The 25,602-nt window shown below is 43.8% G+C and overlaps 4 protein-coding genes across 6 annotated transcripts in view; 3 read left to right on the top strand and 1 right to left on the bottom strand.

Moving 5' to 3' along the window:
• Positions 1-25,602, top strand: part of GPN3 (GPN-loop GTPase 3) — a 637,401-nt gene that overhangs the window by 516,319 nt on the left and 95,480 nt on the right. The gene's annotated exons all lie outside the window — the stretch shown is intronic.
• The window catches only part of VPS29 (VPS29 retromer complex component), a 444,410-nt gene that overhangs the window by 362,883 nt on the left and 55,925 nt on the right, over positions 1-25,602 (top strand). The window lies entirely within an intron of this gene.
• Positions 1-25,602, bottom strand: part of LOC126931527 (peptidyl-prolyl cis-trans isomerase NIMA-interacting 4-like) — a 773,797-nt gene that overhangs the window by 709,908 nt on the left and 38,287 nt on the right. The gene's annotated exons all lie outside the window — the stretch shown is intronic.
• Positions 1-25,602, top strand: part of PPTC7 (protein phosphatase targeting COQ7) — a 49,886-nt gene that overhangs the window by 18,028 nt on the left and 6,256 nt on the right. For all 3 annotated transcript variants that reach the window (XR_007717860.1, XM_050749862.1, XM_050749863.1), the window contains exons 2-4: positions 13,473-13,652; positions 18,064-18,262; positions 25,014-25,137. Coding sequence is in view for 2 of the 3 variants with exons in the window: in XM_050749862.1 (XP_050605819.1) it covers positions 13,473-13,652; positions 18,064-18,262; positions 25,014-25,137 (503 nt within the window). In the remaining variant the exon portion in view is untranslated. The remainder of the gene's footprint in view (positions 1-13,472; positions 13,653-18,063; positions 18,263-25,013; positions 25,138-25,602) is intronic.

Here is a 25,602-nt window from a genome sequence, read left to right as displayed (position 1 = left end):
GAATCTCCTAAACCCGGGAGGTGGAGGTTGCAGTGAGCTGAGATTGCGCCATTGCACTCCATCCTGGACAACAAAAGCGAAACTCTGTCTCAAAAAATATATATGTGTGTGTGTGTGTGTGTGTGTGTGTATACAAAATTAGTGTTCAGAAGTTAAGAGACAGCTCTCCACTTGGCAGGCTATTCAAAGGAATGATGTTCTCATTTAAAGGGGAAAAAAAGTTACATTTGTGCCAGGCCACATGTGACTATAGACCTCTCCCAGAGGGTGCCTATTTTAGTCAAGGCCAGCCCTTATTTTTATAGAAGGTGAAGAAAGCGGTGGGTAAATAGTATCTTCTTTGGGGTTAGGTCAAGGATATATGGCTTGTCGTAAATAACAGGTTGACAAGAATTCTAGATCTAATCTTGTAAATTATAAACAGAAGGAAAACCTTCTCCCCGGCCTAAAGGGCCAGTACAAGTAGGCACATAACAGATAGCTCACCTTTGATTGCTTGTTACTTCCTTACTTAAGTTTTGAATTATTTGGTATTATGTGACATTTTCTAACACCTGAAAACAAACTGAAGCCACAGCTTTAATAGAGGCTCTTAATTCTGTAACATACTTAGTGCCCTGCCTCTGCTGTTCATAACTTACAATAAGTATGACCTCCCAGATGATTTGTTTGTTGCTTCCTCCTGTCCAGAAAGCATTGCTAACAGCATTTGGCATTTGAGGAAGATACTGTGGCAGGCCAGAAAGAAGTGAAGTGACCTTTTCAGTGACTTAACCTTCAACTGTGCAGCTTATGGAAGGCAGGCCAGTGATTCATACCAAGTCTGTAAGTTGCACAAGTTCCCCAAGCCACAGTTGAACCGGAATAGATAATTCCACATTCAGTGTTTGGTATTTATACAGAATTATTGAAGTTAAAGGAAGAACATTTTTATTTTTAAAAGGTTGACCTTAAGTTTCTTTGCCTTCACACAATCGTTTCCTAATCCTCATGTCAGTGCCTTTCACTGCTTTTTAAGACAAGGCAACTGCCCAGAATAGTCTGGAAATTATCTTCTCTAGTTAATGAAGTATTCTAGACATAGGTGTAAGTGTATGTGGAGGCTCATTAATTTGATTAATTCTTAAGTAGTCTCATATTTACTAAGCTAGCAAGGAATAGCTATTTTGTTTGGAATTCTCAAACGCAAAATGAACCACTTATTCCAGCTTTGATTTTGTTATTTGAGTTTTGCCTATAGTTTCCATTTTCACACTTTTTTTTTTTTTGAGATGGAATTTTGCTCTTGCTGCCTAGACTGGAGTGCAATGGCGCGATCTTGGTTCACCACAACTTCCGCCTCCCAGGTTCAAGCGATTCTACTGCCTCAGTCTCCTGAGTACCTGGGATTACAGACATGTGCTACCATGCATGGCTAATTTTGATTTTTAGTAGAAATGGGGTTTCACCATGTTGGCCAGGCTGGTCTTGAACTCCTGACCTCAGGTTGATCCACCTGCCTCAGCCTCCCAAAGAGCTGGGATTACAGGCGTAAGGCACCTCATGTGACCATTTTCACACATTTTATTACAGAGTTGAACCTTTCTTTCCATCCTTTGAGCTTCATTACCTTCACTTCTGAATTAACTTCTGCTTAGAGATCTTGTTCTTGACGTAGTCTTGATCTCTGGAGAATCAAAAGACACAGATTTCATTGTGATTAATGTGGAATGGAAACTTCTTTTTTCTTCTTCTTCTTTTTTTTTTTTTTTTGAGATGTAGTCTCACTCACCCTGTTGCCCAGGCTGGAGTGCAATGGCGCAATCTTTGCTCACTGCAGTCTCTGCCTCCCGGGTTCAGGCAGTTCTATCTCAGTTTCCTAAGTAGCTGAGACTACAGGTGCCCACTATCAAGCCCAGCTAATTTTTGTATTTTTAGTAGAGACAGGGTTTTGCCACGTTGACCAGGCTGGTCTCGAACTCCTGACCTCAGGTGATCCACCCACCTCGACCTCCCAAAGTGCTGGGATTATAGGCATGAGCCACTGCACCTGGCCAGAAACATCTTTCTTCTTCTTTTTTTTATTTTCTTTTTTCTTTTTTTGAGACGGAATCTCGCTCTGTCACCCAGGCTAAAGTGCAGTGGCTCGATCACAGCTCACTGCAACCTCTGCTTCCTGGGTTCAAGCGATTCTCCTGCCTTAGTTACCCAACTAGCTGGTATTATAGGCGTGCGCCACCATGCCTGGTTCATTTGTATATTTTTAGTAAAGATGAAGTTTCACCATGTTGGCCAGGCTGGTCTCAAACTCCTGACCTCAAGTGATCTGCTCACCTCAGCCTCCCAAAGTGCTGGGATTATAGGTGTGAGCCACTGCACTGGGCCAGAAACTTCTTGCAAAGGGAGTATTTCACTTGCTTGTTAAAACAGGAAGTGCAGCATAATCTATATAATTTTACTTCCATAGAACTGAAAGGACTGTTGTTAGTCAAAAAGCAAATGGCACTTTTTTTTTTTTTTTTTTTTTTTTTTTTGAGACGGAGTCTCGCTCTGTCGCCCGGGCTGGAGTGCAGTGGCGCGATCTCGGCTCACTGCAAGCTCCGCCTCCCGGGCTTACGCCATTCTCCTGCCTCAGCCTCCCGAGTAGCTGGGACCACAGGCGCCCGCCACCTCGCCCGGCTAGTTTTTTGTATTTTTAGTAGAGACGGGGTTTCACCGTGTTAGGCAGGATGGTCTCGATCTCCTGACCTCGTGATCCGCCCGTCTCGGCCTCCCAAAGTGCTGGGATTACAGGCTTGAGCCACCGCGCCCGGCCGCAAATGGCATTTTTATGTATAACTTGATAGAATATATTTGTTGAATATAGTTTTTCAGTAATCCTGCTTTTCATTCATTTTGGATTTTTTTTTTTTTTTTTTTTTTTTTTTTGAGACGGAGTCTCAATCTGTTGCCCAGGCTGGAGTGTTGTGGTGCGATCTCAGTTCCCTGTGCAACCTCCGCCTCCTGGGTTCAAACGATTCTCCTGCCTCAGCCTTCTAGTAGCTGGGACTACAGGCATGTGCCACCAGGCCAGGCTAATTTTTTTCTTTTTTTTTTTTTTAATTTTTGAGATGGAGTTTTGCTCTTGTTGCCCAGGCTGGAGTGCAATGGTGCAATCTTGGCTCACCGGAACCTCCGCCTCCTGGGTTCTAGTGATTCTCCTGCCTCAGCCTCCCGAGTAGCTGGGATTACAGGCATGCACCACCACGCCCAGCTAATTTTTGTATTTTTAGTAGAGACAGGGTTTCACTATGTTTGTCAGGCTGGTCTCGAACTCCCGACGTTAGATGATCCGCCTGCCTCGGCCTCCCAAAGTGCTGGGATTACAGGTGTGAGCCACCACACCTGGCCAATTTTTTTCATTTTTAAAATAGAGACAGTGTCTCACTCTTTCACCCGGGCTGGATTGCGGTGGCATAGTGATACCTCACTGCAGCTTCAACCTGCTGGGCTCAAGCGACTCTCCCTTTGGGATAATTATTTGCAGATACATTTCACAGTCCTGAATCACAGGGGAGTGTTTTTTGTTTTTTGTTTTCTTGGGGGTTTTTTTGAGGTGGGTCTTGCTGTGTTACCCAGGCCCGAGTACGGTGGCACAATCACAGCTCCCAGACTCAAGTGATCCTTCTGCCCCTGTCCCCCAAGCAGCTGGGACCACAGGCGTGTGCCACCATACCTGGCTAATTTTTTGTCTTTTTAGTAGAGACGGAGGTTTTACCATGTTGCTTAGGTTGCTTTCGAACTCCTGAGCTCAAATGATCTGCCCGCCTCAGCCTCCCACAGTGCTGGGATTACAGGCATGAGCCACTGCTTCCCATTGGGAACGTTCTTAAGTGCCCAAATAGTTAGGCTTAAGAAATGTTAATATAGGCTGGATGTGGTGGTTCACGCCTGTAATCCCAGCACTTTGGGAGCCCAAGGCTGTGTTGGGGGGAATCACTTGAGGTCAGGAGTTTGAGACCAGCCTGGCCAACATGGCAAAACCCCATGTCTGTATACAAATACAAAAATTGGCCAAGCAAGGTGGTGGGTGCCTGTAATACCAGCTACTGGGGAGGCTGAGGCAGGAGAGTTGCTTGAACCTGGGAGGCGGAGGTTGCAGTGAGCTGAGATTGCACCACTGCCCTCCAGCCTGGGCCACAGAGTGAGACTCCATCTCAAAAAAGAAAGAAAGAAAAGAAAAAGAAATGTTGATATAAATGTTATCTGTTCCATTGGATGGGAAATTGAGTTTCTACTCTGATCTCATTTTTTTTCCAGTTATAGTGCTTCATGCTGTGATGTCTTTAGACAAATGAGGTTGCCTCTGAGAACGCTATAGTCTTTGAAAAGTCTCAGCATCTGAAAATAAGATGGCTGTCATACTGCAATAAATATTGCTTAGCCCCCTTTCTCATTAGATGGCCCCTTACTGCAGAAAGTGTAAAAGCAGATACCCTTATTCCTCAGAGTACAGAGGGTCTCCTGATACTTCTATTATTCAACTCTTGTGATCCTGCCAGATTCTTACTCAGTTTCTCCTCTAGAGTTTCAATTCACTATCAAGTACCCATCCTAGTAGGCAGGAGATGTGTTTCACTGATGGAAAGACAATCCATGTAGAGCCAGTATGCTTCTTTGGAATGCGAGGCTTGATGTAAGATGGCTTGAGATCATGAAAGATGCAAGAAATAAAGCTGTTAACTTTGGGTACTACTTAATATTTGAAATTCTGCCAGAGTGTACATTAAATACATTTGTGAACAAAATCAAATTGTTGTTCTTCATTGATGCTTTTGTTAAAATTGAAATTTAGCATTTATTCTTAAAACGTTTACTTTGTAGGTAACTGCATGTCAGTCTGAAGATGAGTGCAGTAGGAAGGGTTTAAAATAATTGCAACATCATGCTGATGGCTGATAATGGAGGACAGTACTCGAGAGGCTCTTGCTGATTTTGACTAGTTCAGAAGTCTTTCTTACAGTGAGCCTTTTGCAATACACAGTTAGGCGACTGTGTAATTGGGAAGATAGGATTTTTAAGATAGCTATCATTTGGTTATAACTACCTTTTTTTTTTTTTTTTTTTTTTTTTTTTTTTTTTTTTTGGAGACAGGGTCTTGCTCTGTCGCTCAGGCTGAAGTGCAGGTAGTGTGATCGCAGTGATCACAGCTCATTGCAGCATTGACCTCCTGGACTCGAGCAATCCTCCCACCCTCAGCCTCCTGTTTAGCTGGAACTACAGGTGTGTGCCACCATCCTTGGCTGATTTTTAAATGTTTTTGTAGAGACAGGTTTTGCTATGTCGCCCAGGCTGGTCTCGAACTCCTTAGCTCAAACAATCCTCCTACCTCAGCCTCCCAATATGCTGGGATTACAGGTATGAGCTACCACTCCTGGTCATAACTACCATTTTGCATGGTTATACAATTTTGGCAAAGACAAAAACGTGTTAATTAGAAAAATGAAAATTGCTTAAGAATTTTCTTCTTAGCTGGGCTCAGTGGCCCATTCCTGTAATTCTAGCATTTTGGGAGGCTGAAGCAGGAGGATCACTTGAGCCTAGGAGTTCAAGACCACCCTGGGCACCATGGCGAGGACCCATCCCTACAAAAAATAAATAGCTGGGTATGGTGGCACATGCCTGTAGTCTCAGATATTCGGGAGGCTGAAATGGGAGAATCTCTTGAGTTCAGGAGTTCGAGGCTGCAGTGAGCTATTACTGCGCCACTGCATTCCAGTCTGGGTGACAGAGTGAGACCTCATATCTTTTTTTTTTTCCCCTGAGGCAGCAGCTTGCTCTGTCGCCCAGGCTGGAGTACAGTGATGCAATCTTGGCTCACTGCAACCTCCACCTCCTTCAAGTGATTCTCCTGCCTCAGCATCCCAAAAAGCTGAGATTACAGGCACGCACCACCACGCCCAGCTAATTGTTGTATTTTTAGTAGAGACGGGGTTTCACCTTGTTGGACAGGCTGGTCTTGAACTCGTGACCTCAAGTGATCTGCCCACTTCAGCCTCCCAAAGTGCTGGGATTACAGGCGTGAACCACCACGCTGGGCCCGAGACCCCATTTCTTTTAAAAAAAAATGTTTTTTCTTCTTATAAACACTTAATGATGGCAGACACCCAGAATTACTCTTTTTGCTTCCCTTTTTAACTCTTAACCATAGAAAATCAGTCTGTGAGACCAGGCATGATGATTTGTGCTTGTAATCCCAGCACTTTGGGAGACTGAGGCAGGAGGATCACTTGAGCTCAGGAGTTTGAGACCAGCCTGGGCAACATAATGAGACCGCATCTCTACAAAAAATTAAAAGAAAAAAAATGAGTTGTCTGTGGTGGTGCATTCCTGTAGTCATAGCTACTCTGGAGGCTGAAGTGGGAGGATCCCTTGAGCCCAGGAGTTCAAAGTTACAGTGAGCTGTGTTTGCACCACTGCACTCCAGCCTGGGTGACAGAGCAGGATGCTGTTAAAAAAAGAAAAAGGGAAAAAAAATCAGTCTATGGAAAACCTAATAAAATACTTTGTAGAAACATAAATACTGTAAACTATTTTCTAATTGCTCATTTTGCTTCATAAAACTGACATTTCCATTGAAAAGATAAAACTAGGCTGGGCACGGTGGTTCATGACTGTAATCCCAGCACTTTGGGAGGCTGAGGTGGGCGGATTACGAGGTCAGGAGTTCGAGAACATCCTGGCCAACACGGTGAAACCCCGTCTCTACTAAAAATACAAAAAATTAGCCGAGCGTGGTGGTGCGTGCCTGTAGTCCCAGCTACTGGGGAGGCTGAGGCAGGAGAATCACTTGAACCCGGGAGGCAGAGGTTACAGTGAGCCAAGATGACACCACTGCACTCCAGCCTGGGCGACAGAGCGAGACTCCGCCTGAAAAAACATAAACAAAGAAACAAAAAAACGCACTAAAGGATTTTTCTGTGTCTCTTCTCAGTCTTTTGCTTAGCTATTTCTGATATGTAACCATTATCATAATCTAATAGTGATTTTAATTGGATTTTGGGTCAAAGGAAACACTCAAGCTAGATGTGTGCTCAAGGAATGTTATTAATGGAGACATAAGATGATTACAGTGAATTAAAGGAAATAGCTTCTATATTCGGTGCAACCTCTTTATCTTGGCATTCAAGGCCTTTCTAGTTATTAATTCAGCCTACTTTTTAGTTTCACTTCTCTCTACCTCCATAGAGATTATATCATTCTGACAAACTGGATACCTTACCTGAGTGTCTCATTCACCACTAAGGCATCAATTCTCAGATTTTCTGGCCCCAACTTGCCTTCCCAGCCACTAACTCATAGTTCCTCACTTTATACACATTTCCACAAAGATGCCCTGCTGGCACCTGAAGTTCGACATACCCAAGACAGAATTAAATGTCTTTTAAAGGCATTTACACACCCTTGCCAACGGTAGAATAATCTAATCGATACTTTCTCATTCCCCAAATCCAGAAACAGTAGTTCCCCCTTATTTGAGGTTTCAGTTACCCATTGATGTGTTTTGGCATTGTCCTCACTCAGATTTCATCTTGAATTGTAGTTCCCATAATAATCCCCGTAAGCCCCCATCTACTGTTGTGATAGTGAGTTCTCATAAGATCTGATGGTTTTATAAGGGGCTTTTCCCCTTTTGCTCAGCACTTCTCTCTCCTGCTGCCATGTGAAGAAGGATGTGTTTGCTTCCCCTTCTGCCATGATTGTAAGTTTCCTGAGGCCTCTTCCAGCAATGCAGAACTATGAATCAATTAAACCTCCTTCCTTTATAAATTGCCTAGTCTCAGGTATTTCTTCATAGCAGCATGAGAATGGACTAATACACCCACATTACATAACAATAATATAGACAGAGACCACATTCACACAACATTTATTATAGTATATTGTTATAATTGTTCTATTTTATTATCGTTGTTAACCTCTTAACTATGCCTTATATATATATATATTAAACTTGGCCAGATCCAGTGGCTCATGCCCATAATCTCAGCACTTTGAGAGGCCAAGGTGTGAGATTGCTTGAGCCCAGAAGTTTGAGACCAGCCTGGGCAACATAGTGAGACCCTGTTTCTACAAAAACTTAAAAAAAAAAATGCTGTATGTGTCAGGGTGTGTCTGTAATCCCAGCTACTAAGGAGGCTGAGATGGGAGGAACACTTGAGCCCAGGAGTTCAAGACTGCAGTAAGCTATGATCAGGCCACCACTCCAGCCTGGGCTAGAGTGAGACCCCCATCTCTTAAAAGAAAACAAAACTATTACTAAGTGATTTTAGTTTTTCTTTTGTTGGTACTAAGTTTTTGGAATCCAGAATGTATTTTACACTTAATAGCAAGCACTTCTCAATCCAAACAAGTGACATTTTAGACTCAATAGCCACACGTGGCTAGTGGCTCCCATGTTAGACAGCATAGGTCAGTAGCATAAAGAACTTCAAGAAATCTTGGACTGGCATTCTTGATTTTCTACAACTTTTGCTACTGCTCTGCATTTTTCAGCTTCTCCCTGCTCACCCAAGCCCCAGCGTCTAGTTGTCTGCCTTTTTTTTCTTCTTGTTATCCTTCTCTGCCACGGAAATCTGGCTGACCCCTGCCAGGGACTATCCGAATGCCACTTTCAGAGCAGGCTGACACTGTTCTTGAGGTGCTCCATTCTTGTCATGTCTGTAAGCACTAATGAGGTGCTCCATTCTCGTCGCGTCCGTAAGCACTAACCACTGGCTGTTGACCCTCCCACAGCAGCATTTATGGGAACCGTTTGTCTGATTTATCTGTGAAAAGTCTAGCTCCCCACTAGCAGGGGAGCTTCTCAGAGACCGGCTTTCTCTCAGCCCCCTTATTTCCTAGCGCAGTGTGCACAATGTGGTGGTCCACGTGTGGCCTCTATTTGCTCTTAGGGTATTCTTATTCTTATCCTTTGCTGTTTGATAGTTGTATTCCTGACATCTTTGGGATCTTAATTAACAATTAGTTTTCTTTACCTTTGAAATGTATTCTGAATGAAATTTCCCTTTATGTATGGATTAGTTCCACTGTTTAAAGTGTGTTCTTGCTCTTTGCAGTCTGAAGCTTTTGCAGTAGAGGACATACTAATTTCTGTGTAGAAACAACCACCTAATATGAATAAAATTAGGTTTCGTATATACATGTAGGTTATTCTAGTTTTAGTCTGATTCTTATCCCATATATAACTCTTCCCCTCATATAACTTAGTTATATATATGTACTGTATTAAGGTTTTTTCCCCTACAGCTTTATTGAAGAGTTTATATGCTTTTTGAATTTCTGTCTCCCCTAAAGAGATTTGGTCAGTGGTGTTTTGCTCGGCATCCTTTGCCTGTGTGACAAAGCAAACAGGTGCCCAAAAGGTTGCGCTCTATTCTGGGAGAAATCTGATTAATGTTGAAGGGCTGTGTCAGGTCAGACTCAACCTGCTGACAGATTATTTAGTGAGTGTGAGGATCGAGGATCAACTCTAAATGTTATCTTAGATTTTAATGGTTTTCTTGTGAAGGGCATTTGCAGATGAAACCAATTTGTAGTTAAAGTTAATTGAAGTTGTACCAGAGACTAGTTAAGAAGAAATTCTTCCCTGAAGCAGGCAGTAGTTTGAAAAGAATGAATGATTCATCAGATAGTGTTGCAAGGCTTATAGTTATATTCTGTATTTTAACATAAATTGTTGTGTTTTAAATTGTGGTGAAATCTTACTCCTAGTAAAATAAGAATTTCTCTAAAGAAGTTCCTATTTAAATGATCTTAAATTCTCTTAATATAAAAAGTTTCCCAAATCTCCTTACAACTCCTTGAAAAACAGTGAAATGTGCTGTTCCTTGTAAGATAGATTCCTAGTTAGCCCAGCTCCTTCTCTTTCCCTCACCCTCACCCCTCAATCCACGTGTTCTGTTTCATGGATCCCAAATGTCTGCACACCTCTAACTACACTGCCAGCAGATTGTGAGTGGACTATGAAAGTGGACTATGAAATGGATCTCTTAATCTCCTCCTTCCACTCTTGCTCTCCACACAGCAGGCAAAAGGGTCTTTTTTCTTCGTAAACTTGTTATCGTTATTATTTAAATGTTGTGTTATGGAAAATTTCAAATATATATCAAAGTAGAGAGATTGGTGTACTTCTTATTCAGCTTCTATTCATGGCCAGTCTTGTTTCATCTGTGCTTCTGTCACTCCTGCTTCAACCCCTTAAATATTTTGAAAGCAATCCCACACTTTTTATTACTTTAATTAGCTAGTTTGGAATTGCTCCATCGTGAAATTTGGCTTATTGTTTGGTCACATAGGTGGGGAAAGTTGCTGTCCCAATGGTGATAAACTATTTGTCGCCTTCTTTATGTCTTCCAATTCTGTTTCCTCTTACTTTTTCACAGTGTGTTGCCTTTCTTTTTGACAACTGCCATCCCCAGAGAAATAGTTTCATGTGTCCAATTCATGTTAAGCCCTTTTTTCAGGGATGTGTATATAGGCACTCTGCTACTTCTGTGCCAAATACATTCTTAAAGTTGAATGTACAAATAAATGTGTATATGGGAAGGATGTTTCATGCTCAGAAAGTTTTAAAAATTATAAAATCCCTGTTTTAAAAAATCGTGATACATGCTCATGATAAAAATAAAATTAAAACAATACAGAATAGTATGAAGTAAAAGGCAAAAATTCCCATTTTGTTCATGGATCATTTTCAGTTTCTTATTTCTGAAGCAACCATTGCTAATATTTCTTATGGATCCTTCCAGAAAGACCATTTAAAGCCTTAATAATGTATATTTTTGACATTTTCTCTCAGTGTCTTTGAATTTAGTAGATAGAAATTAGTTTTAGTGTTAGAAAGAATAGCTTGGTGTTTTGCAAGAGTTTGATTAGAAGATTGTATGATGGCTTTGATATTTTATTGACTTTCTTAAACACTAATTTCCTCTTGATAAAGGAGCTTTAAGCAGACTCTAAACTCATCAGCAACTCTTTGGGCCTATGAAAAGCTCTATACTAGTACTATCTAGTAAAAATATAATGTGAGCCACATATGTAATTTTAAATTTCTTAGTATTCATATTAAAATAAGAGGCCAGGCATGGTGGCTTATGCCTGTAATCCCAGCACTTTGGGAGGCTGAGGCAGGAGGATCAGTTGAGCCCAGGAGTTCAGAACCAGCCTGGGCAATATAGTGAGATCCTGTCTCTGTATTGCCAGACAAACAAAAACTAGCGAGGTGTGGTGGCACGACCCTGTAATCCTTGCTACTCAGGAGGCTGAGGCAGGAGGATCACTTAAGCCTGGGAGTTCAAGACTGCAATGAGCTGTGATCCTAACACTACACTCCAACCTGGACAACAGAGCAAGCCACTGTCTCTAAAAATAATAATAATTAATTTTTTAAAAGGTGAAATTTGGCCGGATGCAGTGGCTGATGCCTGTAATCCCAGCACCTTGGGAAGCCGAGGTGGGCAGATCACTTGAAGTCAGGAGTTTGAGACCAGCCTGGCCAACATGGCAAAACCCTGTCCCTGCTAAAAATAAAAGCTAGGTGTAGTGTCGAGCACCTGTAGTCCCAGCTAGGGAGGCTGAAGCAGGAGAATCACTTAAACCTGGGAGGCAGAGGTTGCCGTGAGCTGAGGTCATGCCACTGTCCTTCAGCCTGGGTGACAGAGCGAAACTCTGTCTCAAAAAAAAAAAATAGGTAAATAAAGAAAGGTGAGCTCAGTCTTGATAATGTGTTCTCTTTGGTGCTTTATATCCAAAATATTCTTTCTTTTTCTGTTTCATTTTTTGAGGCCAGGTCTTGCTGGTCCACCCACGCTGGAGTACAGTGGTGTAATCATGGCTCACTGTAGCCCCAACCACGTGGGCTCAAGCAATCCTCCTGCCTCAGCCTCCTGAGTAGCTGGGACTACAGGTGCACACCACTATGCCTGGCTAATTTTTTTATTTTTAGTAGAGTCAGGGACTCACTGTGTTGTCCAAGCACGTCTTGGGGGGACGGGTGCAGTGGCTCATACCTGTAATCCCAGCACTTTGGGAGGCCGTGGTCAGCAGATCATGAGGTCAGGAGATGAGACCATCCTGGTTAACATGGTGAAACCCCTTCTCTACTACAAATACAAAAAAATTAGCCAGGTGTGGTGGCATGCACCTGTAGTCCCAGCTACTCGGGACGTTGAGGCAGGAGAATCCCTTGAACCCGGGAGGCGGAGAGGTTGCATTGAGCTGAGATCACACCACTGCACTCCAGCCTGGCGACAGAGCAACGGAGTTTCACTCTTGTTGCCCAGGCTTGAATGCAATGGCGCGATCTCGGCTCATCGCAACCTCCGCTTCCCAGGTTCAAGCAATTCCCCAGCCTCAGCCTCCCAAGTAGCTGGGATTACAGGTGCCTGCCACCATACTTGGCTAATTTTTTGTATTTTTAGTAAAGACGGGGTTTCACCATGTTGGTCAGGCTGATCTCGATCTCCTGACCTGAGGCAATCTACCTGCCTTGGCCTCCCAAAGAGATTATACTTTTTTTCATATTAAGTTTTCAAAATCCACTGTGTTTTGTTTGTTTGTTTTTTGTTTTTGAGACGGAATCTCGCTCCATTGCCCAAGCTGGAGTGAAGTGGAGCAATGTTGGCTCACGGCAAGCTTGGCTTCCCAAGTTCATGCCATTTTCCTGCCTCAGCCTCCCGAGTAGATGGGACTACAGGCGCCCACCACCATGCCCAGCTAATTTTTCGTATTTTTAGTAGAGACGGGTTTTTTCCGAGTTAGCCAGGATGGTCTCAATCTCCTGACCTCATGATTTGCCCTCCTTGGCCTCCCAAAGTGCTGGGATTACAGGTGTGAGCCACCGCGCCCGGCCCACTGTGTGTTTTATACTTAGAGGAGCACATCTCAAGTTGGGCTACCCCCGTTTCAGATGCTCAGTAGCCACGTGTGGAATGGCTATTGTATTGTACAGTACCGCCCTCTACAGGGTAGAAGGAGAGGGGATGGGATATGTTCTCAATTTTGTTCTTTATTTCCCAGTGATTGACCAATGTTTGCTGCTTTTGATGTTCTTTGTGATCTCCATCTCTGACTCAGTTGTATCATCACTAGCATCAGCACTTTGTTTAAAAATCAATTTTCATTCTTATAAAAGACAACAAAGTATTAATGACAAATACATCTATACACAGGTGCTAATCCTGCTGAAATTGAACTCTTGGCTGGTAGGCAATGCCACCCTGTGGTAGCTCAAAGGTTTATTCATCAATATATGAAAGGCCAAATTCTAAGTAGAGAATGTGGCTTAGGAGTGTTAGTGTAGAATACATTAAACGTGAGTGCTTTTTATTATGAATTTTGGAGTAAGTATATGTAGTAGCATGTAGTGAAATTAACTGTTAGGAGAAAACAGAGGTAAGAATTCCTGAGAAGTTGGTAAGATTGTTCTTTTAATGTAATTTTTTTTTCTTCAGGGGTTGCAGATGGTGTAGGAGGCTGGAGAGACTATGGAGTTGATCCATCTCAGTTCTCAGGGACTTTAATGCGGACATGCGAACGTTTAGTAAAAGAAGGACGGTTCGTACCTAGTAATCCCATTGGAATTCTCACCACAAGCTACTGTGAGTTGCTGCAAAATAAAGTACCTTTGCTCGGTAAGTGGATATCCTATGTGTTTTCCTCTATTGAAGCCCCCTAGATAGTTAAAAACAAAACCAAGAAAATCACTTATCAGACCAGCTTTTTTCTGAGGCTCTTCCTACTAAGCAGAGTGTGATAGAGAAACTATAGGCTAACCACTGGGCGCAGTGGTTCACGCCTGTAATCCCAGCACTTTGGGAGGCTGAGGCGGGCAGATCACCTGAGGTCGGGCGTTCGAGACCAGCCTAACGAACATAGAGAAACCCTGTCTCTCTATGTTGTTCACATCTGTAATCCCAGCACTTTGGGAGGCCAAGGAGGGCAAATCATGAGATCAGGAGATTGAGACCATCTGGCTAACTCGGTGAAAACCCGTCTCTACTAAAAATACAAAAATTCACCGGGCATGGTGGCGCATGCCTGTAATCCCAGCTGCTCGGGAGGCTGAGGCAGGAGAATCACTTGAACCCAGGAGGTGGAGGTTACGGTGAGCCGAGATGGCGCCATTGCACTCCAACCTGGACAACAAGAGTGAAACCCTGTCTCCAAAAAAAAAAAAAAAAGAGAGAGAGAAACTATAGACTAACCAGAATACTTACTACTGTTTGGAGGGAATGTGGATAGGTACAGCACTTCGGAAAACAATTTGGTATTAAATATGAACACATAGTATGCCGCAGCAATTGCACTTCTAGGTGTTTACCCTAGACTAGAGAAACTCTTGCACAATATGTGAACCAAGAGATATGTTGCCAATAATAGCAGAGAACTGGGGACAACCTAAAAGTCTGTCTGTTGTAGAAAAATACATTGTGAAAAGAAATGACTTAAAGCTGCATGCTCTACTCAGGAACATGTTGTGAAGGGAAGAGAGAACATTGCAGAATTCCACCTAACAGATTCCACGTATTTCAAGTTTAGAAACATAAAAGGTTAAAACTGTATTGTTGAGGGATTCTAAAACTTGGTAAAAGAAGAAAGAAGAACAAGAGGAAAGAAAAGAAAGGATCTGGCCTGCAAAATTCAGTTCATTACCTGTAATGAGTTCAAGTTGTGTTTGGTCACCTCACACTAACAGGTGATTAGTTGGTGAAATAACTTGGCACAAATTAGACCCCTGATAATCTTGTATTAGAAAACTTAAAACCAAATATCTAGGGGTTGTTTATCTGGTATGCTAATGGAGCATCCTTTGGCCAGGCCTCTACATTTGTTTGATAAATGGTTTCCTGGGAACTTACCCAGCCTTCTAAGCAGACTCTCAGGGTATTATTACATTTCTGCTCATTGCCAGCATCTTTCTAGTTACTAGAAAGCCTCCCTCCCAGTCACCATTGACATTTAAAATCAGCCTCTGTTTAGCCGGGCGCGGTGGCTCGCACCTGTAATCCCAGCACTTTGGGAGGCCGAAGTTGGCGGATCACAAGGTCAGGAAATTGAGACCATCCTGGCTAACACAGTGAAACCCTGTCTCTACTAAAAATACAAAAAATTAGCCCGTGTGGTGGCAGGTGCCTATAGTCCCAGCTACTTGAGAGGCTGAGGCAGGAGAATGGCGTGAACCTGGGGGAGTTGCAGTGAGCCGAGATCGCACCACTGCACTCTAGCCTGGGCAACAAAGCAAGACTCCGTCTGAAAAAAAAAAAAAAAAGTCAGCCCCTGTTCAGTGTTAATGGAGATCACCACAGTTGTAGAATTTGCCTTCAGTTTAAAGTCCTTTGTAAGGAGTACTTTTTATCAGTCTGCTGTCTTCTGTCTTTGTGCTGTGATTAACTAACTTGTTTTCCTTCAAACTGAGGAGGAATCTTGTCTTGCAGTTGCAGTATATACTGCTTTGTCTGAATTCCCTGTTTTGGACATGCAATCTGGAGCTTGCCTGGCACAGTGAAACATTCTAGATTCTATTTCTAGCACATCTCTGTCAACTTGCTGTGTGACTTTGGGCAACCCGCTTAACCTCTGATCTCCTTGCTTCACATGTTAAATGGAGAGAGAGCCCCTGGACACAGATTCCAGGGGCCTGCCTCCTGCATGTTCTCAAGAGTGGCTCTGCTGACCCCCTGACCCCCGATCATTTACTTTGACTTGAGATAACCGGTTACAAAACACATAACTATCCTGATTTTTTTTTTTTTTTTTTTTTTTTTTGAGACGGAGTCTTGCTCTGTCGCCCAGGCTGGAGTGCAGTGGCCGGATCTCAGCTCACTGCAAGCTCTGCCTCCCGGGTTCAAGCCATTCTCCTGCCTCAGCCTCCCGAGTAGCTGGGACTACAGGCGCCCGCCACCTCGCCCGGCTAGTTTTTTGTATTTTTTAGTAGAGACGGGGTTTCACCGTGTTAGGCAGGATGGTCTCGATCTCCTGACGTTGTGATCCACCCGTCTCGGCCTCCCAAAGTGCTGGGATTACAGGCTTGAGCCACCGCGCCCGGCAACTTGCCATGGTCATATAACTGGAAAATGATGACACACTGGGATTTAATACAGCTGGTTCCGTGGGCCATTTGTTTTGTTTTCCTTTTAACCATCATTTAAATAATTTAGACTTTGCCTATTGCTTTTTTAAAAAAATTTACTTCTAGTAAACATTACTCTTTTTGGTGTACAGTTCTTTAAGTTTTGACATCATCTTTTGTTGTTAAGGAAACTTTCATGAGTTTGTAATCTACTTATTTTAAAGTTATCTTTCCTTTCAAATATATTTTATATAATTTTAATGGCTATAAAATAGCTAACACTATCTGTTGTAAGGGTTTGACGTGACTTAACTAATTTTAATCCTTAGAAATAATTCTGGCCGGGCGCGGTGGCTCAAGCCTGTAATCCCAGCACTTTGGGAGGCCGAGATGGGCGGATCACGAGGTCAGGAGATCGAGAGACGATCCCGGCTAACACGGTGAAACCCCGTCTCTACTAAAAAATACAAAAAAATAGCTGGGCGAGGTGGCGGGCGCCTGTAGTCCCAGCTACTCGGGAGGCTGAGGCAGGAGAATGGCGTAAACCCGGGAGGCGGAGCTTGCAGTGAGCTGAGATCCGGCCACTGCACTCCAGCCTGGGTGACAGAGCAAGACTCCATCTCAAAAAAAAAAAAAAAAAAAATAATTCTATGAGGTACTTACTGTTATCCCTGTTTTTGTGGATGAGGAAATTGGGGCACAGAGAGGTTAAGTAGCTCTCTCCGTCACAGAGCTGGGAAGTGGCAGAGTTAGGATTCAGACATAGGCAGGCTGACTCCAGAGCCTGTACTCCTGAGTATTACGTGATGGTGTATCTTTGCACTGTATGGATGTACTGTAATTTATTTAACCAGTCCCTTATTTTAGATGTTTAGATTGTTTCTAGTTCTTCCTCATCTTAAGCAATGTTTTTGTACTTAAGTGTTGTTTGTCCCTCTAATTATTTTCTTAGCATAAATTCTCACAGATGGAATTGCTACATGAAAGGAGGTACATTTTTCAGGGCTATCTTGCCCTCCAGGAAAGTTGTTTACTTTTACTTTTCACTTCCGCAGAATGTTCTGTGCAGTGGGCATGTTCCCTACACTTTGCCAACACCATGCATTATCTTTTGACTCGTGTTAAACTAATAGGTGAAAGCATTACTAGTGAGGTGGTCATTTTTTCATATATTTACAGATCATCTACATTTATTTCTTTGTGAACTGCCTATTTTTCTATGTTGTCATTTTTCTGGTGGAGGTAGGTATAGGTTTAACTGTTAGTACTTGAGAGCGGTCTCTGCTAGTTGTGCCGTTAGCGTTTCAGTCTAGGGAAGATTCTGTGGCCCGTGCACAGCTAAGCTATCCTGAGTTCTTTGCCCAGAGTCTCTGTCGAATGAACAGGTTGATTCCACAAGCTGCCTGCAGAAATTTGGTCTTGTTGCCTCATAGTGAGTGAGTCATTAGTCTCCAATAAAAGTTCTTCATGACCTCAACAGATGGAAATCTGGTTTAAAATTGTAGTTATGTGCCCTGTCTTAAATGTTGGTGAATTTTGTGGAGAAGGCTTCCTGCCAGTGACTAATAAGAAATGTCAGGAAAATGTAACATTTTCATTCTGGCATTTAAGTATTAAAACTTAATATCTCAACAACATGCTTTTGAGCATTTGGCATAGATGATAGCACTACTGTTGAAATAGTGTGATTAAATACCAGTCATTTTTATTGCTTTCTATCACTGCAAATGAAAGAATTCAGATCATCGGTGGCCCAATTACTATTTATAATACAAATCCTTTTTCTTTCCCCACCCTGTTAACCCTGATCAGGATATTATTGACATTCATAGAGGATGTGGAGCATAACTAAGAAAGGTCCTGTTTAGGCAAAGGTTCAAATTATGGTGTGTTGCTCTTTGGGGTTATGTGTTAATGTGTGTGCAAAGGCAGCCTAGGAAGAAAAAATAAATGGAGATGATTTTTGTTTCTAGGTAGCAGCACCGCCTGCATTGTGGTGCTGGACAGAACCAGCCACCGCTTACACACGGCAAACCTGGGCGATTCAGGCTTCCTGGTTGTCAGGGGTGGTGAAGTTGTGCACCGATCAGATGAGCAGCAGCATTACTTCAACACTCCATTCCAGCTCTCAATCGCTCCCCCCGAAGCTGAGGGAGTCGTCTTGAGTGACAGGTAATCTCCCCTCTCATCCATTAAGTGTGAGCAGGATGTGATTCATTCATAGTCCCCTCCTGTCCCCCTTGAATGCAGTGAGGTAGGTATTTCCATGAAAAGAAGACACTGAGGCCAGGCGCGGTGGCTCAAGCCTGTAATCCCAGCACTTTGGGAGGCCGAGACGGGCGGATCACGAGGTCAGGAGATCGAGACCATCCTGGCTAACCCGGTGAAACCCCGTCTCTACTAAAAAATACAAAAAACTAGCTGGGCGAGGTGGCGGCGCCTGTAGTCCCAGCTACTCGGGAGGCTGAGGCAGGAGAATGGCGTGAACCCAGGAGGCGGAGCTTGCAGTGAGCTGAGATCCGGCCACTGCACTCCAGCCTGGGCAACAGAGCGAGACTCCGTCTCAAAAAAAAAAAAAAAGAAAAGACACTGAGAATGTTCTCATCAAGAGGACCTTTTAGTTTAACTTTGAAAGATACTTTGCTGGAACTAGACAATCTAGCTCAGTGGAATTCTGATAAATACCCAATAATTTGACAAGACCCTGAAAATGCTATTTCAGGCTTACAGAATATCAATTTTTTCATATCAACACCACATGGTACATACAGTACCTTTATGAAATTGTGCTGGAGAAATGAGTCATTGTTCATGCATGCCATTGCTTATACAAGATTTTGCATACATTGTTAGGGAAGAGCACAAACAGACATCTGCGTTATTTATCAGAATAACTTCCTGATTCTCTAGACCTCTTATTACATGCATCAAATAGAACTGGCAGGAAATTGAATCAAAATGGTCTTGAGTGGCTGGGCATGGTGGCTCACACCTATAATCCCAGCACTTTGGGAGGCTGAGGTGGGTGGATCACTTGAGGCCAGGAGTTCAAGACCAGCCTGGCCAACATGGTGAAACCCCATCTCTACTAAAAATGCAAAAATTAGTTGGGCGTGGTGGCGGGCGTCTGTAGTCCCAGCTACTCAGGAGGCTGAGGCAGGAGAATCGCTTGAACCCGGGAAGCAGAGGTTGCAGTGAGCCGAGATCATGCCACTACACTCTCGCCTGGGTGACAGAGCAAGACACCGTCTCAAAAAAAAACAAAACGTTAAAGCCAGAATGGTCTTGAGGTGGGCACAGTGGTGTAGAACCATAGTCCCAGGTACTTGAGAGGCTGAGGCTGGAAAATTGATAGAGTCCAGCCTGGGCGATATAGCGACACCCTGTCTCTTAAAAAAAGTGGTCTTGGATATGTTCTTTGATAATGTTATTGAGGTGTTCTCTTTTTCTTTCTCACGTCTTTTCTCAATTCACTTTTAAATTGTCAAGAACATTCCAAGATGGTACTTTTTTCTTCCCCCACTTCTCTGAGACGGAGTCTTGCTCTTGTTGCCCAGGCTGGAGTGCAATGGCATGATCTCGGCTCACTGCAACCTCTGTCTCCCGGTTCAAGTGATTCTCCTGCTTCAGCCTCCCGAGTAGCTGGGATTACAGGTGCCCGCCACTATGCCTGGCTAATTTTTGTATTTTTAGTAGAGTTGGGGTTTCACCGTGTTGGCCAGGCTTGTCTGAAACTCCTGACCTCGTGATCCACCTGCCTCGGCCTCCCAAAGTGCTGAGATTAACAGGCATGAGCCACTGTGCCCAGCCAAGACAGTGCTTTTTTGAGTTGACTTTTACAGTTTTTCTTTTCTTAGATGAGTGTCCAGAGTAAGGCAAAGCCTCAGATTTCAGTGTCTTTAACAATCTTATAGCTTTATAGGACCTGGCACAAACATCACTGGCAATTCATAAATGTTGATTAATGGACAATGAACCTTTTGTAAAAATAGAAGCATTCTAGCAAGTACTTGTCTCTGCTTAATAGCTCTTATTAAACCAGCTTTTAGGTCCAAACTAAGATAAAATGAATTATTATTGCCATCTTTTAAACTGGAATGAGCATGTTATATGATTAAATATTTAGTATTGCCCATCTAAAAAGTAACTTTAGCAGTATAAGTAACTTTTTAAAAGTCTAAATATTCTTCCAATTATGGTCACCAGCCCAAATCCGAAAGTAAAAAGTAAAAGTAGGCGGGTGACCATAATTGGAAGAGTATTTGATTCTAGCCCCTTCTTAAGTTGGCTGTAATCTACATTATTGTTAGCCACACTGGAGTGGGGTGAACTCTGAACTCCAAGGCCTGCATAGAGCCCAAGCTCAGATCACAGTTTTTGGAAACTGGTGCTTTAATTTTTTCTTCATTTGATTCTTCTTGTTGGGCTGCCAAGCACCAAAGCAGCCCTGCCATATCTCACACACTGTCTGTGGGACAGACAGGTTGGGGCAGTACTCTGCCGGCGTGCCAACGAGGTGGAGGTGGCTTCCCCTGGAGCCCAGAGACAGCTCGCTAGCATGTGATTTCAGCTCATGTTTCAGTGCAGTCAAAAGTTTCCAGCAGCACAGTATGTTCAATCAAAACGGGCAAAACTGCAGCTGGCGGAACACCAAGCTCATGGGTGGGAGTGTTAGGAGAGGACAAACTGTCCAATGGGAGCAAGACTCTCACAGACAGAATAGCAAAGGACACTCCTGGGGAAAGAAAAACCTCAGCATAAAACAGAGCTTCAGTGCCAACCTGGTCATTAATCTATACTTCTACAATCTGATTAGCTTTCAAAGGCCGAGTAAATGAGAGCATCTTGCATGGTTTTCTCTTTATTCCACAGAGAGAATTGACCTGGTTTCCCCCAGTTTTACAGTCTTTTTCCTTTTTTTTTTTTTCATGCTGCATGTATCTCCTTAGTTAATGGTCCCTCTTATCTACAGAATATTATTTTAACCTTAACTTACAGGTTTTCCTTTAGTAGACATTTTTACAAAATGTTGATTATCTAAATGTGTAAGTGAAAGTCGGTTCCCTGCAGCAGCACGTGGCAGAACTTCATGTGCCACCTTCTTCCTCAGTCAAGTGAAGATAAACCAGAAATTTTCTGAGTGCATTTAGTGTGAATCTTCATAGGCATGTGTGCTTTTGTTTGGTAGTTTTTATGCTTTCTCTTCACAAATGTTGTCACATGTTGCTTACACAAGTGTTGGGGTTTTTCTGTTGAGCTTAGGGTGCTTTGTGTCTGGTGCCTCCCTTCCGGGTCAGTATCTGATTTGCTTTCCTGGCTCTTGTTCCTTAATTACAGATTAAGGCAGATTATCAGATCTCACCTTTCCCTCCCCAGGGAGGCCTGGAAGGAGTGAAACTGGCCTTAAGAAGTACCCAAGAGGCCGGGCACGGTGGCTCATGCCTGTAATCCCAGCACTTTGGGAGGCCAAGGCGGGCAGATCTCAAGGTCAGGAGCTCAAGACCACGGTGAAACCCCGTCTCCACTAAAAATACAAAAAAATTAGCCAGGCACAGTGGCGGGCGCCTGTAGTCCCAGCTACTCGGGAAGCTGAGGCAGGAGAATGTCGTGAACCCGGGAGGCGGAGCTTGCAGTGAACTGAGATCGCGCCACTGCGCTCCAGCCTGGGCGACAGAATGAGACTCTGTCTCAAAAAAAAAAAAAGAGGAAGTACCCAGGAACCAGCCTCAGGAGGCCATGATCTCTGAACATAAGATCTTTTCTCCCTACCCAGGGTTTTCCCCCATTTTTATGTCTGCATCTGTTTTTTTTTTTTTAAGAGTTGTACACATCGGCCGGGCGCGGTGGCTCAAGCCTGTAATCCCAGCACTTTGGGAGGCCGAGACGGGCGAATCACGAGGTCGGGAGATCGAGACCATCCTGGCTAACACAGTGAAACCCCGTCTCTACTAAAAAAAAAATACAAAAAACTAGCCGGGCGAGGTGGCGGGCGCCTGTAGTCCCAGCTACTCGGGAGGCTGAGGCAGGAGAATGGCATAAACCCGGGAGGCGGAGCTTGCAGTGAGGTGAGATCCAGCCACTGCACTCCAGCCTGGGCGACAGAGCAAGATTCCGTCTCAAAAAAAAAAAAAAAAAGAGTTGTACACAAAAAAGGTTAGTGAGACATCTGCCCCTGTTTCTGTCCTCAGCCACATTCTCTCTCCTCAAAGGTAGCCGTTATGAGCAGTTGTTTTTTTTTTTTTTTTTTGAGACAGATCTCGCTCTGTCGCCCAGGCTGCTGGAGTGCAGTGGCGCAGTCTCGGCTTACTGCTACCTCTGCCTCCCTGGCTCTAGCAGTTCTCCCGCCTCAGCCTCCTGAGTAGCTAGAATTACAGGCGTGCACCACCACTAAGTTTTTGTATTTTTTTAGTAGAGATGGGGTTTCACCATGTTGGCTAGGCTGGGCTTGAACTCCTGACCTCAAGTGATCTGCCTGCCTTGGCCTCCCAAAGTGCTGGGATTTACAGGCATGAGCCACCACCCACAGCCTGCTATGAGCAGTTTCTTTGATTCTCTCCAGATTTATTCTCTGCATATGGAAGCATCCATATCTGTGTGTCTTTCTGCCCTTTTTTTTTTTTATGGAAATGTTTGCACATATGACACACCGTCTGCACCTTGCTTTTTTCTTCAACAGTATATTGAAGAGTTTTTCCCCCCAATTTGGAGAGTCAAATATTTAGCTGCTTCATTCATTTAGTTATGCAACAGATACTTCTTTTTTCTTTTTTTGTTTTGAGATGGAGTCTCGCTCTGTCGCCCAGGCTAGAGTGCAGTGGCGCCATCTCAGCTCACTGCAACCTTCACCTCTGGGGTTGAAGCAAGCGATTCTCCTGTGTCGGCCTTCCAAGTAGCTGGGATTATAGGCACACGCCACCATGCCACCATGCTTGGCTAATGTTTATATTTTTAGCAGAGATGGGGTTTCACCATGATGGCCAGGCTGGTCTTGAACTACTAACCTCAAGTAATCTGCCTGCCTCGGCTTCCCAAAGTGCTGGGATTACAGGCGTGAGCCACCACGCCCAGTCAAGATACCAAGATATTTCTTGAAGACGTGTTACACCAGGCACACTAATAAATACCCATGTATGATGAGCACTTTGGGACCCTGGGGAGACACAGAGTCCTTACTGTGCCAGTACACTGTAGATATTTCAAGTGAATTAATTCTTTTTTTTTTCTTCTTTTTTTTGAGACGGAGTTTCGCTCTTGTAGCCCTAGCTAGAGTGCAATGGTGCGATCTAGCTCACTGCAACCTCTGCCTCCCAGGTTCAAGCGATTCTTCTGCCGCAGCCTCCCTAGTAGCTGGGATTATAGGCGCATGCCACCACACCCGGCTAATTTTTTTGTATTTTTGGTAGAAATGGGTTTTAACCAGGCTGGTCTCGAACTCCTGACCTCAAGTGATCTGGCCAAGTCTCACTCTGTCGCCAGGCTAGAAGGCAGTGGCACAATCTTGGCTCACTGGCTCACTGCAACCTCCATCTCCTGGGTTCAAGCAATTTTCCTGCCTCAGCCTCCTGAATAGCTGGGATTACAAATGTGTGCCACCACGCCCAGCTAATTTTTTAATTTTTAGTAGAGATGGAGTTTCACCATGTTGGTCAGGCTGGTCTTGAACTCCTGACCTCAGGTGATCCACCTGCCTTGGCCTCCCAAAGTGCTGGGATTACCACAGGTGTGAGCCACCATGCCCAGCAGTGAATGAATTCTTATAGGATTGGCATGTTGTTCTCCACAGGTACTCATCATCCCACCCTCACAGCACCCCAGGAGCCAGATTCGAATATCCAAGGAAACTGATGAGTGAAATATGTGAATAAGAGAGGGTGGGCTGGGCGACTGGTGATTATAGTGGCTCACGCCTGTAATCCCAGCACTTTGGGAGGCCGGGGCAGGTGGATCACCTGAGGTCAGGAGTTCAAGACCAGCCTGGCCAACATGGCAAAAGCCTGTCTCTACTAAAAATGTAAAAAAAAAAAAAATTGCCGGGCGTGGTGGTGCATGACTGTGGTCCTACAGGCACTATTTTACATACCTGTAGTCCCAGCTACTCGGGAGGCTGAGACAGGAGAATCGCTTGAACCTGGAAGGCAGAGGTTGCAGTGAGCCTATATCGTGCCACTGCACTCCAGCCTCCAGCCTCCACGACAGAGTGAGACTTGTCTCCAATTGTCTCCAAAAAAAAAAAAAAAAAAAAAAAAAAAAAAAAAGGCTGGGCGCAGCGGCTCACACCTGTAATCCCAGCACTTTGGGAGGCCGAGGCAGGCAGATCACAAGGTCAGGAGATCAAGACCATCCTGGCAAACACGGTGAAACCCCGTCTTTACTAAAAATACAAAAGAATTAGCCGGGCGTGGTGGCGGGCGCCTATAGTCCCAGCTACCCAGGAGGCTGAGGCAGGAGAATGGCGTGAACCTGGAGGGGCGGAGCTTGCAGTTAGCAGAGATCATGCCACTGCACTCCAGCCTGGGCGACAGAGCGAGACTCCATCTCAAAAAAAAAGAGAGAGAGAGGGAGGATGGAATTTGGCTCTAAAGTATTAGGAATAAAGACTCATTTCCACTTGGATTTTAGAGGTGTGTTAGATCTGACTCAGAAGAGAACCCTTCCTCCTTCTCAGCCACTTGTGACTAATCATCATACTTGGTTTTACTCAGGAGTTTCAGTTAAAATTTTGAAACATTTTATATTAGTTTTCAATTAACTTTTTTCAGGGTTGGGAGTTTCAGAGTGACTTTTTTAAAAAATTGATTACATTATTATAAATTAGTTTTTCTTGCAGAAGGCTTATTACATTGTAAAATAGTGCCTGTAGGACATTTTGAACTCATCTCTAAAGGGCCTTTTTAACTTTGTCCCTCTCCTGTCCTTGCCACAGTCCGGATGCTGCTGATAGCACGTCTTTTGATGTCCAGTTAGGAGACATTATCCTGACGGCAACAGATGGACTCTTTGACAACATGCCTGATTATATGATCCTTCAGGAGCTAAAAAAGTTAAAGGTAATTAACTCAAAGGTTAGCTCTTGGGAACAGTGGCCCTCTCTGGACAGCTGAGTTTTATGGATTCAGTTGCATTATCTCTTTGTAGTTTTGGAAAGAACTATTTTGTGAATTTCAGGAAACTAATAATAGCTCTGGTCTTTCAAATAATTAGAGCACTTGGAAAAAGAAGCTTCCTACCCAAGTTTTTCATAGGCTGGTAAAAGTAGGAAAAGTCTAGATGGAGGGCATTTCTTGTTTGTATCTTTATTTGCATTTTAATGGTGTCTAATGGTGTTGGGTCCTGGTTATCTTTTCTCCTTTTATTCTTCTAACACACCCAGCAGGTGTTGAATCAGGCAAAGACAGGAAATAGTCATGCCAGAGCCAGCCAAAGGCAGCAGGCCGCTGGAAGCCTCAATGTGACCTGAGCTGCCACTGGTAACCAAATAGTTTGGGTTTCTCCCATAGAGAGAGGAAGGAGGT

This window comes from Macaca thibetana, chromosome 11 (genome assembly GCF_024542745.1).
Source record: "Macaca thibetana thibetana isolate TM-01 chromosome 11, ASM2454274v1, whole genome shotgun sequence".
In the NCBI taxonomy this organism is placed as follows: domain Eukaryota; kingdom Metazoa; phylum Chordata; class Mammalia; order Primates; family Cercopithecidae; genus Macaca; species Macaca thibetana.
The sequence above is the reverse complement of the archived record's forward strand: the minus strand, read 5'-3'. Positions and strand labels throughout refer to the sequence as shown.